The 13,347-nt window shown below is 43.5% G+C and overlaps 1 protein-coding gene across 2 annotated transcripts in view; it reads left to right on the top strand.

Annotated features, from left to right (window-relative positions):
- HK1 (hexokinase 1) overlaps positions 1-12,877 on the top strand; it is a 71,294-nt gene extending 58,417 nt beyond the window's left edge. For both annotated transcript variants that reach the window (XM_058187052.1, XM_058187050.1), the window contains 4 exons: positions 2,121-2,304; positions 4,850-5,005; positions 6,239-6,472; positions 9,918-12,877. In XM_058187052.1, the coding sequence (XP_058043035.1) occupies positions 2,121-2,304; positions 4,850-5,005; positions 6,239-6,472; positions 9,918-10,062 (719 nt within the window). In that variant the 3' untranslated portion in view covers positions 10,063-12,877. The remainder of the gene's footprint in view (positions 1-2,120; positions 2,305-4,849; positions 5,006-6,238; positions 6,473-9,917) is intronic.
- Positions 12,878-13,347: the final 470 nt, after the last annotated feature.

A 13,347-nucleotide genomic window follows, 5' to 3' on the forward strand; every position in this document is an offset into this window, starting at 1 on the left:
CTCTAACCATTGATAAAACCTATTCCACGTTAAATAATGCTGTCGTTTAGTTTCAGTGTCAATCTATCCATCTCTACACAATCCAATATTTTCTGAATTATATTTTTATTTGGTGGGGTGTTCTCATTTTTCCAATATTGTGCAAATACAATTCTTGCTGCTTTCAATATATGTAGCATTAAATATATAGTCCCTTTGTCATAACTTTTTAGTATTATACCTAACAAAAATATTTCTGGCTTTCAATCTATATGTTGACATCTTTTCCAGCCGTAGGTGTATTTTCGTCCAATATTTTCTTGTTTTCATACATATCCACCACATAGGATAATAGGTACCTGGGGTCTGATTGCATTTCCAACGTTTGGCAGACGTATTGAACATTTTTGCTAATCTTGCCGGTGACGGATGCCACCTATAAAACATTTTATAAATATTTTCCTTATATGCAGTGGCCATTGTCACTTTATAGTTTCTATCCCAAAGTTTTTGCCATTTGTATAGTATTTCTCTAGTATAGTGGAAGTTTTTTTGCCCATACTATCGTTGTTTCTTTTACTTGTTCATCTTCCATTCTAAAGGGCTGCTACCCTTTCTCTTGACCACACTGCATTCCACTTATTTATTTGTAATTGTTGTTTGTGTTGGAAGACAGAATGAGTGCTGTATAATAAGGCTTGTATGTATGAGGGAGAGTGGTAGTCTTCGACTTAAGACCGCATTCGGGATTGTAATTTTAGTTAGAAGGCAATGAAGTCTCAAGACCTTTTATTTTGACACTTATCAATGTAAAATAAGTGACCCAAATCAAGTGGGGTTAGAAATCAAGAACAAAACAGATGAGAATTGCCAGAGATAACAAGAGGTTGGGGAAAGTCTTGCTTCAAAATTTAGAAATTCACTGACCTGGGCAAAAAAGAAAGAACAAAAAGGAACGTTCTTGTAAGATTTCAAAACATTTGAACACAAGAGCTCAGCTGTTTTTAAAACCCTCCCTTAAAAAGAATATTTTACTCTTACTGAATTTAGTAAGCTGTTTTATATATAGACATAACAAAAAACAGTCCAGCTATGTAGATTTGTTAGAGTCATGCAGTGTAAACAAGACAGGTTGATCTGCAAGTCTATCTTTGCCAGATCCCCAACCTGGTGCTCTCCTAATATGTAGAAAGTGAAGCTGTTTGAATTTCAATTCGGTTCAAACTCAATTCCATTCAAATCTTTATTGTCAGTGTTTGTACATTGTACATATGTACAGTGAGATTGGTTGAGATTGAGAAGATGGCCAAATCTCCCATTTTCCTTTTTAATTGCCTGAACCACTTCAACTGCTAATACTTTTTCAGGATTGAATTTTTCAGAATACAGATTTAGCAATTGACCTACTAGCAAATACCGGGTAGAATTTAATAACTCGTGCAGTATGGGTAGTTCTTTATTATATTTTGTAAAAGCTAAAGTCACTTGTCGGGAACGTTGAAATCAATTAACAAAACAATCCACCAATAGATGCCTTTTGTTAGCTATCCATGTTTCTGAACACAGATCTAGGTTCAAATTTCCGTTTGGCTATGGAGATCACAGGATGACATTGGAAAACCCATAATAATAATAATAATAATGATGATGATGATGATAATATCAGAGTTGGAAGGGACCTTGGAGGTCTTCTAGTCCAACCCCCTGCCCAGGCAGGAAACCCTACACCATTTCAGACAAATGGCTATCCAACATTTTCTTAAAAATTTCCAGTGTTGGAGCATTTACAACTTCTGCAGGCAAGTTGTTTCACTGATTAATTGTTCTAACTGTCAGGAAATTTCTCCTTAGTTCTAGGTTGATTAGTTTCCACCCATTGCTTCTTGTTCTACCCTCAGGTGCTTTGGAGAATAGTTATTCAACCTAATTCAACCTAATTTCCCTGAAAGTATTATTTAAGAAATAAACAAAAATCTAGAATTCAGTTTGAGTGGAAGGTATTTTTATCTCCACCTCTGGGTTTGTATCATGACCACAAGATACATGTTTTTGTCTCTGGGGCTTCTGCCCCCTTTGGGATGTCCATGACATTTTCGACAGCCTTCAAGTTAAGAAAATCACCCGCTTTTTCCTAATTCCAGGAACCGGGAGCAATGCTTGTTACATGGAGGAAGCCAGAAATATTGAAATGGTGGAAGGAGACCAGGGCAGGATGTGTGTAAACATGGAATGGGGTGCCTTTGGGGACAACGGATGCCTAGATGACATCAGGACGATCTATGACAAAGCTGTGGATGAGTTTTCGTTAAATAGTGGCAAGCAAAGGTAGGTCCTGATGAAAAATGTGAAGTCGTGTGGTTTTCTTTTGTGGCAGAGGTGGTTATCCCGAGTTGTGTGCCGTACTGTTGGAGAACAGAAGGGTGTACGAGTCAGCCAGAGACTGAACACTTACAGCCAGAATGCAGATGTGTGGGTCAGTACAATTATTGTGGTTTCTTTCACAAGATCCTGATGATAACCTCAAGAACATCACCCAAAAATCTAATGTGAAGTCAGAAATATTTTTATCCGCCACCACGAAAGACGGGTAACAGCCATACTTAAATTGAAATGGGCTAGGACTTTCCAAAGTCAGCAATGGAGCCTCTGAGCATGCTCAGGAATCTTTACGATGGAATGAGAAATAACAGCTGTTGGTTCGGGAAATAACAAGCTTTGATTCCTGATCAACCTGGAAAAATAGAAACAACAAATTGTTATCATCGCTCCACCCCCTTTTTTTTCATGCTTTTTCTCTTTCCTCCCTTCCTTTGGCCTGTACTCTGCCAATTCATTGGTCCTTTAGTGAGCATTTGCAGTTATGGCAGTGTCAAAAATGTAGCTTTGCAACTAATTTTTGCACCTAGGAGCTTGACAGGTCTGTTAAACAAAGGGCAGTTGAAGTAATATTGTTAAGTATGGTCAGCGGTGGGTTTCACATTTGTTGCTACCGATTCACCATGTGCACGCTTGCTTTGCATGTGTGCGCACCTTCTGAACATGCGCCCGGCCTTCTGAACATGCACTTTGCCCACGTGCGCACCTTCCGCGCATGCAGTCAGCCTCAAAACTGTGCCTAAATAGAACAGCATAGAGCGGGTGGGAAGGCCCAACCTGCAATCTCCGCTACCGGTTCGCGTGAACCAGTACGAACCGGCTGAATACTATGTCTGTTGGTTTCCCTTACAGAGCATTTAATGATCAAGTTGCTGGTTCCTCTTGTGTTTGCTAAATGAGAACTACCCGTTTAGGAAGAATCAGAGGGAATTGGAATTCTGCGAAGTCGAAGGATTGTCATTCTCATTAACAGATGAGAAAGGGGCAAAGGTTAATGTGGCTTCTCAGATCACATGGATTTCTGAATTGGGGCTTAACAACAATTCGTTTAGTGACCGTTCAAAGTTACGACAACACTGAAAAAATGACTTGGGACTGTTTTTCACACTTACGACCGTTGGAGTATCCCCGTGGTCACATGATCAAAATTCAGATGCTTGGCAACTGATTCATATTTATGATGGTTGCAGTATCCTGGGGTCATGCGGTCTCCTTTTGCGACCTTCTGAGAAGCAATGGGGAAGTCAGATTCACTTAACAGCCACGTTACTAAGTTAGCCACTGCACTGATTCACTGAACAACTATGGCAAGACAAGGTCGTAAAATGGGGCAAAAGTCACTTAATTGTTTTCCCGAGCAACATAAATTTTGGGCTCAGTTGTGGTCGTAACTTGAGGACTGCCAGGAGTTTACTGACTGCATTGGTTTTACATTTTTTTGCTTCGTGTAAATGAAGCAGTGTAAAAATCCTCCTCCCCAATGTGCATGTGAAAAATGCAGTAGATTAAAAAAAAAAATTCTTACAAGAAAGGAGAATGAAGCTTGCATGTCACCTTTCAGAAAATCTCCTTGGTCTTTCTAAGGGCAGAGAGTTGCCATTCAGTTCCGAGCTGAATGACCCATTTTTTCTTAAGTCATCCAATAAGAAATCTTGTTTTCTATAAAAACACTTACCGTACTTTTCGGAATATAAGACACACTTCCCCTCCCCTTCCCCCAAAAAGAGGGTGGAAATGTTGGTGCGTCTTATACACCGAATACAGTCATTTTTGGCCTCCCAAAACCCTGCCCCAGATGTCCCGTTTTTCGCAAAAACGGGACGCAGAGAAGGCTTGGGAGGCCTGCAGAGTGCTCCTGGGGGCCGGGGAGGGCAAAAAATGTGACACGTGGGGGCTTTGGGAGGCCAAAAATGGGCCCATTTTTCGCAAAAACTGTATTTTTGCCCTTCCCAGCCCCCAGAAGTCTACTTTGCAGGCCTCCCAAACACTTTGTGTATTATAAACAGCCAGCGGCCATGTGATAAGGGCACATAGTCGATTGGTCCACCGGCAAGGCAGGAAAGTTGAGGGACAGCGGAGCACGCTGATTGGCTGAGATGCTGACAGCTCCACTATAAAAGAGCTGTCAGCACTGAGGGAATTGCTCGTTAACTCGCTATCCAATTGTCGGAGAAAAGAGTGAGTCACTGTTAGAGGTGTCTGTTAGTTTAATAAATAGTTGTTAATCGTTACCCTGCCTCGCCTCCGTCATCATTGTTCTGAGAATAGAATATTCTCATTTTTGCGAACAACGGGCCTGCACAGAGGGTTTGGGAGGCCTGCAGAGTGCTCCTGGCGGCCGGGGAGGGCAAAAACATTTTTTCCCCTTGTCTACCTCTTCAAAATCTTGGTGTGTCTTATACTCTGGTGCGTCTTATAGGCCAAAAAATACGGTAATTTCTAGCAATTCTTGCTAACAGTGTTTCTGAACTGGTATCTTTATCTACGATCGTAGGTATGAGAAGATGATCAGTGGAATGTATTTAGGGGAAATTGTCCGTAACATTTTGATTGACTTCACAAAACGAGGATTCCTCTTCAGAGGTCAAATTTCAGAAACATTGAAAACGAGGGGCATTTTTGAAACCAAGTTTCTTTCCCAAATTGAGAGGTAAGTGCACACAATATATCTATATATCTGGAATGGAGCTTGTTATTATCTCGATATATTAGCAGTTACTTAGGTATCTCATTTAACATTTTCTTTCCAAACTCACATCAATACTTTGTCCTCATCATCTAGCTTAGAGGTAGGGAACAATGGCTCTTTATGACTTCAACTCCATGCTGGCTCAGGAATTCTGGGAGTTGAAGTCCACAAGTCATAAAGGGGCTGTGCTTCCCCACCTCTGATCTAGCTGATTTTTTGACCGATTTTTGCAAAAGCTGCAAAACCGGTATCAGTGCTACTTAGTACTTAGAAAGAAATCACAGGAAGATCCTAAACGTGTGAAATCAAGAAACAAGTAAGAGGCAAGACGTGTCCATGTTTGGGGTTAATTGGATTTGAAGGAAACCATCCACTTTCTTTCTTGGAGTGTCTTTCTAGGATACGTAACAGGTTTCCGTAACACCAGTGTTCTGGTATCAGAACGAACATATTTTGCTTCAGCAGAAGCTCAGAAAGAAAACAGTTTGGTAACAGTATGGGGCTGTTTTCTTTTTTTGGTGGGTTCCTTCGAGTCAGTGTTGACTCCTCATGACTTTCTGGATTAGTCCCTGCAGTTTTCCTAGCAAGGATTTTTGGAAACTGGTGGCATTGCCTCCTTCCTAAGGCTGAGAGAGCGTGATTGTCCCAAGGTCACTTAGCTGACTGTATTAAGGCAGGATTAGAACTCAGAGTCTGCTGGCTTCTAGTCTGATGCCTTAATCTCCACACCACACCACATCACATAATGTTGTTGTTGTTAGTTGCGAAGTCGTGTCCGGCCCATCGCAACCCCATGGACAACATTCCTCCAGGCTTTCCTGTCCTCTATCATCCCCTGGAATCCATTTAAGCTTACGCCTACTGCTTCAGTGACTCCATCCAGCTACCTCATTCTCTGTCGTCCCCTCCTTCTGTAGGCTGAGATACGTTTTTATACCTTGCCTGTCCAGTCTGCAGTTCTCTTTCCTGCCTCCCAAGGTCATCCCCGCATACCATTACATTAGCCGAATATATATAGTGTGTAGAGTCTGCAGATTGCCTGCAAAGATACGTGAAATCTTTCAAATCTGTGTCGCCTAATAATTGAAAGTGGGCAGAGATCCCCGAGCTACTTTTGCCCTCAAATGATATGCTTAGCTTTTGAAAAGTTTGTCCAAGTACTTGACTCTGCCTTCTTCATGCCTTTCTCAACAGCGATAGGTTAGCGTTGCTTCAGGTCCGTACCATCCTCCAGCAGCTTGGCCTGAACAGCACTTGCGACGACAGTATAATTGTGAAGACAGTATGTGGAGCTGTGTCGCGGAGGGCAGCTCAGCTGTGTGGCGCTGGAATGGCTGCTGTTGTAGATAAAATAAGGGAGAACAGAGGCTTGGAGCATCTGGATATAACTGTGGGCGTAGATGGCACACTATACAAACTTCATCCACAGTAAGTATTTTGTGTGCTTGTCTGGGTAGGAGCAAATATGCTGTATTCTGAATGGTTTAAATCCCCAGGCCATGTGTGGGAAATGTTAATCAGTCTCCAAGTACCTTTATCATCACTACCACCATCATGTATGTTAATGTAAACATGGGATGATGTTCTGATGGTTCATGGTGAGTTTATTGTGGTTTTCAAAGGATGGAAGAGCTGACAAGATAGAACTCTTTCTTGGAGGTTCAAGGTTGACACACTGAGTTAAAGCTATCACAGATTACTGTATTTTTCAGAGTATAAGACGCACTTTTTTCCTCCCTAAAGAAGGGTGAAAATTTGGGTGCATTTTATACACCGAATGTAGCCCTGCCCACCTGCCGGCCCCCACCCTTTAGCCTCTGCCTCCCAGCAATTTGCTTCTTTGCAGCAAACAGCCTGTTGTGACTCGTCCTCCCTCCTCTCCTCAGCCGGGCCCCTCCCGTCTCCAACTGGGCCTTTTATCAGACTCCGAGTCTGATAATGAAGATGAACGGCCTGTCATGACTCCAGCCCCCGGCCCTGGCCCCATGCCCGGAGAGGATTCAAGGAGTGAAAGGAGAAGCCCAATAAACCTCACTCATACAGCGTGTGTTCCTTTGGCTCAGCCTTCAGAGCAGGAAGCCAGCCAGGTGGTAGAATTACCCGGGCCTACTCCCTCTGACCCCTCCCTTTCCCAGACGCTTGACAGCAGATCCAGCTGAAGACAATTTAGAGTGGTGGACCCTCGCTTCCAAAGATCTGAGAGGCGACGCCAGCAGAAGGAAGGGTAGAGCAGGCCTGGATAAATGCTGAGTCATGGAGCCACACCCCACAGCCTATATAAAGGACCTGCTTTTGGCATTCCAACCTTGAGTCAAGCAAAGTCTTATCTAGTTTGCTGATATCGGACCCTATCGCTGAAGTCACAACTTGGACTCCTGCCTGCCCTGATAAACCTCGAAGGAACTTGGCAAGCTGCAGAGGCTTCGTTGCCAAGTTTGTTACGGACTTCCTTGACTCGTTCGTCGGAGTGGGGGTGGGACACGACACAGCCTGTTTCAGTTTCAGCTTCAGCACAGTCTGATTAGCACAAGCAGCGGATTGTCGGTTGGATTGGCCTCCCGACCATCAGCTGTTTCAGGCTGCAGGGATTGCCATTGCCTATTGCTGCCTCCCTGTGCCCCATTTTCGGCCTCCACATCCCATTTTTAGCCTCCGCACGCTCCATTTTCTGCCCATTCCGATCCCCGCTGCGGAAAACGGCATGTGGAAGCGGCAACAGGCTATGGCAATCCCTGCTCCTGGGAAGGCTGATCCAACCGACAATCAGCTGCTTGGGCTAATCAGGCTATGCTGAAACTGAAAAGGGCTGTTTGCTGCAAGGAGGCAAATTGCTGGGAGGCAGAGGCAGACTTTTTTTCCTTGTTCTCCTTCCCAAAAAAGGTAGATGCGTCTCATAGTCCGGAGCGTCTTATGCTCCAAAAAATACGGTGTGTTTTTCTTCCCATGTTGTGCCATCTTTTATTATTCTTTTATTATTTATGAAATTTATTTGGTGTCCATCTCACCACAAGGTGGCTCTTTTTTATGTGCGGTTTATGCACATGTGTATAAATTATAGTTATTTTAAATATACATTACTATATAAAATTTATAATCTCCTGCCCCCTTGCTCTGTATTCTGCCATCTTTTGGTCATCATAGTGATGTATTCTTGCTGTATTCCTTTTTCATTGTTTATTTTATGAGTTGTATTATTTTATTTCTGTTTATACTCCTTTCATTTTCTTCCCTTTTATTATTTATCATAAGTCGCCTAGAGTAGCCCCAAGGCGATTTAGGCAGCAAATAAATTTAACAAGTAAAATAAATAATAAATCCATTTCCAAGTACAAAATATGGTATACGTGATCACTGTATCCTCTCTTCCGCCAGCATTATTTACTGAGTGATAATGAGGATGTATCTACATCCTCTGAGGATGTATGTAATTTGACAGGATGTTCATTTTTGTTTCTGTGTGCCTGAAAATAAGTGCCTGCCTATTCCATCCACATCCTTGTGTACATAGAGCAGGGGTCTCCAACCTTGGTCCCTTTAAGACTTGTGGACTTCAACTCCCAGAGTTCCTCAGCCAGCAAAGCTGGCTAAGGGACTCAGGGAGTTGAAGTCCACAAGTCTTAAAGGGACCAAGGTTGGAGACCTCTGACATAGAGCACGTATCAATCTGTGCCTCTGGCTTTCCATGGATAGTTTCTGCCAGGCATTCCTGTATTAACAAGATTGTTAATCTTCAAGATCGTTGGTTGGCAGTTCTAGGAAAAGCAGGCTCAACACATCTTGAGAACACCAGGTTGGAGAAAGCTGTTGTATAAAACAGGGGTCTCCAACCTTGGCAACTTTAAGACTTGTGGACTTCAACTCTCAGAGTTCCTCAGCCAGCTTTGCTGGCTGAGGGACTCTGGGAGTTGAAGTTCACAAGTCTTAAAGGGACTAAGGTTGGAGATCCCTGGTATAAAATGTATACGGTATTATTCTATATCCATAATGGCAAACCTATGGCATGTGTGCCAGAGGTGGCGCACAGAGCCCTCTCCATCGGCATGTGTGCCGTTGCCAGCTGCTCTTCTGTTTTTGCGCTGGCTAGCTGGTTGTAGTGCATGGGGGGAGTGCTGGAAACCCAAAGACCAGCTGGCTGGTGCAGATGCAACCTGACCCAACAAGCCTATCGAACACCGATGTCCTTTTCTGCACCGAGTGCTGAAACTGGAATGTGCGCATGTACACCAGAGCGCAGGAAACCCAAACACCAGCTGGCCTGTGCGCATGCATGCGCTGGCCACCTGGTCTTTAGATTTCCAGTGCTCCAGCGCGCATGAAGACCAGCTGGCACGCCGGAAACCTGAATACTAAGTGGTCAGCACGCACCCCGGCCAGCTGGTCTTCGGGATTCCAGCGTGCGTGCATCCCAGTTTAGGCACTTGGTGCCAAAAAAGTTCGCCATCAGTGCTCTACATAATATGCATGGCCACTCATTTGCACAACCATCATATTTTAGTCGTAATGTTGGAAAAATATTTTCCAGGGTCTCTTCAGTAAGATGGGTGGTGTCGAAATGTGATAAAACAGACAAATAAAATTAAAAATCCCGCCTACCTGGGCATGCAACAATTGATCTGAAATCAGCAAGATGGAGGGTGTTGTGTTGCAATAGATGCCCTGTTGCTTTTGTACATGAGTGACATTGTCACAGATTGGAAAGAGCAGGGATTCTCATGCACCACCGCACCTGCCACCGGGCAGACGGTGACCTTCCCGCCACCGGCTGCAAGTCAAGTGAAGCCCCACCCCATCCTCCTCCAGCATATTTAGATGATGGTGCCATTTTCAGTTGGGTAGAAGAAGGACGTTTTCACCCCTTCTCTGCTTTCTGCAGCTTTTCAAAGGTCATGCACCAAACGGTAAAGGACCTGGCGCCCAAATGCGACGTGACATTCCTGCTTTCGGAAGACGGCAGCGGCAAAGGAGCCGCCCTCATCACCGCGGTGGGATGCCGACTGCGTGATGCTGAGCACAACTGAACTCTTGCTCCCTGGGCTGCTTATGACTTCCAAGCACTTTCTTGACAAGCAGCGGTTCTGTAGCCTGAACTGGCGGGGAAGAGCCCAGAATTCACTGCTTGTGGTGGAAGAGTTGGGGTTTAAGGAGAAAAAAAAAAAAAGTAAAATAAAAATAGAATGCTGATTAAGTATGCTGTTGCTGATAATATCTTCCACTTTGGGTCCTTTTGTCTGCATGTGTCTTTTTCTGCCCTATTTAGTACATTCCCCATCTGTAGATCATGAAAAAAAAAAGGGGGTGATTTAAACGAATGTCAGAAACTAATTTATGATTTTGAGGTTCTAAAATTACAGCCAAAAAATTGACGTGAGCGAGAGAGCAGGTGGTGGTACCATGTCAAGTGTATTCTTTGCAGCTGCTACTATGTCCACATTAAATAAATATACCACCAACAGTGCTGACTTATGAGGCAAATGCTTATGCAAAGGGAATTTAGCAATTCCCATCTGAACTTTTCACCCTGTATTGTTTTATTCCCTCATCTTGAAGTTTCCACCGCAGTCTGATAGCATCTGAATCTTCTGGACTTTAGACTTCCCTTAATGATCTGAATTTTCTTCTGTTTGCACTGAACCAAGGGATGCGCAGATCAACTGCATCATTTCTTTTGGCTTTGATAATCAATGTCAAAATCTCAAGTACCATTTCAAAAGGCAAGTCTTTACTAATAAAATCAAATGCCCTAAGGTGATCCAGATCTCCAGTTTTGAGAAACCCTTTTTGCCTTTATAGCTTTGCTATTTTCCAGGTTTCTCCCTCCCCTCCCCCCTTTAATAAAAAAGTTGGGAATTCCCTTGTGATTTTATGTCCTGCTGAAAGCCATTTCCAATTTACTAAGGTCTTGAATTCTGGGAGAAACCTGAGAGCTAGCATGGGAGAATATAACATGTTGTGGGCAGAGACCTGAGTTTCAGTCGGATCCATATCACAGATGCACAGCCAGAAGAAGCAGATCGGTGTAAGGCTACGGCAGTGATGGCTAACCTTTTTGCTGTCGCGTGCCAAAAGCGGGGGGAGCACAGGGAGTGTGTGCGCGCGTGCCTACACCCATAATTCATTGTGCCCCACCCCTGTGCATGTGCGCATGACCCCCCCCTGCGCTCCCCCCTTGCTTTGACATGCGATGGCCCGGTAGGCCTGTTTTTCGCCCTCTGGGGGGGGGGAGGCCGTTTTCACTCTCCCCAGGCTCCTAGAAAGTCTCTGGAGGCTGGAAACAACCTGTTTTCTGACTTCTGGTGGGCCCAGAAGGCTCGAAAATCAGCTGGCTGGCGCATGCATGGGCGCTGGAGCTCAGTTAAGGCAACGCTCGCGTGCCCACCAATATGGCTCTGTGTGCCACCTGTGGCACGCGCGCCATAGGTTCCCAATCATGGGAAGCTATAGGCATCTGCAGAACAGTAGCCCCATCTTTTTTTCATGTATTGTATGTTGAGGTAGGACTTTGATTGTGTAGTGCTGGCTTATCATTTTCACTTTTTAAAAACAAAATCCCACTCCTGCCTTTCCTCTAGAGTAAAGCAGTATTTTTCAACCTCAGTAGCTTTAAATTGTGGGGACTTCAGCTCTTTGGTTGGCTGAGGAATTCTGGGAGTTGAAGGTCCACACACCTTAAAGTTGCCAGGTTGAGAAGTATTCCTCTATAGACGAGTGTCAAATTCGCGGCTTGCGGGCTGGATGCGTCACATGCTGGCTCCGCCCCTGCCCGGTTTAGGGAAGCGGACAAAAGTCCCGATACGTCATGTGACGATGCCGTGAAGACGTGAGTTTGACACCCCTGCTCTAGACTGAAGATACCAGTGACTACAGATCTGATGACCATTTTGATTTTCTCTTACAGCCTAGGGTGTCTGATTCATTAATTCTAAAATTGGCAGGAAACTGAATAGGTATGAATGGCTTCCTACTTCGGATGCTTCTGTAGGAATAATTTACGCAATTGCAAAACATTAAAATAGTCTTGACTTTGCTACAGCCAAAGAATCAGAGGGGAAAATGTCATACACTCTACCTTCTATGATGATTACAGTAGAATTCCTAGTGAAATGATTTTTATGGAGTTGAATTGCACCAATTATACTTCTGAAAATGCACACTTGGAGATAGTTAGGCATGTGGGCAATTAGTACTCTTTTAACAATTCTAGGAGCATTATCTTTCAAGGCCTGGTTTATTCCGTGGTTGGATTTGATGGTGCGCTTTACCAAGATACTTGAAAAATATTGTTACAGGTAGCACCAAAGAAGATAATGTGCAAACAAACCACGGGTATCTCAGTTACAAGATATCTCAGTTTGATCTAAACTTGAAATTTAAACTAGCACATGATTATAGACACTGAACTCTGTTCTCTTGTTAGTAATTACCCCAAGTAGCAAAGGGGTCAGCTGGTCTTTTTAAAGACTCTCCAGCTATCTCCATTCCAATAAGAAATTCTATTGATCGCATCATTGGCAACAAAAAACAGCAACAAGAAAAAAAAAGAAAACCAAGTTTAGCGGATTACTTTAAATCTCAAGATTCGGATTGCTTATCTCTTAATAAGCATTTTCAGTACACATTTTGGTGCATTGTGATCGAATGTTGTGGTAAAATGAGTCTCGCCCAGTATTTTGCAGCTTTCAGTGTGTGTGCGTGTGTACGTCTTCCTGAAGGATCGCATGATTCCCGTGGTTTTCCTATGCTGGAAAGTCTTTTTATATTGCCTACTGGTAGTGATGATACTACATAGTGCAAAGTGGATATTTGTGACATAATTAAACTTTATTTTGAAGTGTGTTTATTGGTGTCTGGTGATTCTTTCTGACAAAGGTATTTATGTTGTAGAAATGCAAGAGAAACCAAGGAGGAATAATTTTCTCCATATTTTTAGACTAGAGCAGAGGTAGTCAACCTTTTTATACCTACCACCCACTTTTGTATCTCTGTTAGTAGTAAAATTTTCTAACCATCCACTGGTTCCATCGTAATGTGCCGTGTATCGTCGTCTGCACATGCCTCTCGCGCATCGTGGATTGGGTTGGGGGTGGGCACTGGCTACCAGCTCTGCTTGTCTGTTACAGCTGGGTGGTGTGGGGGGAGACGCACGAGCTATTCTGGGACGAGGCTCTTTTGTTTGCGATCGCACTATAGCGCCATTTAGTTTCACTTACGTAACGTGAACTAAACATGCGCGGGCTATACAAATAGTATTTTTTCAGAAATTTAAATTGTCAATTGGAAATTTTATGAAAACCTAATGAAAATGT

Source organism: Ahaetulla prasina, chromosome 6, assembly GCF_028640845.1.
Source record: "Ahaetulla prasina isolate Xishuangbanna chromosome 6, ASM2864084v1, whole genome shotgun sequence".
In the NCBI taxonomy this organism is placed as follows: Eukaryota; Metazoa; Chordata; class Lepidosauria; order Squamata; family Colubridae; genus Ahaetulla; species Ahaetulla prasina.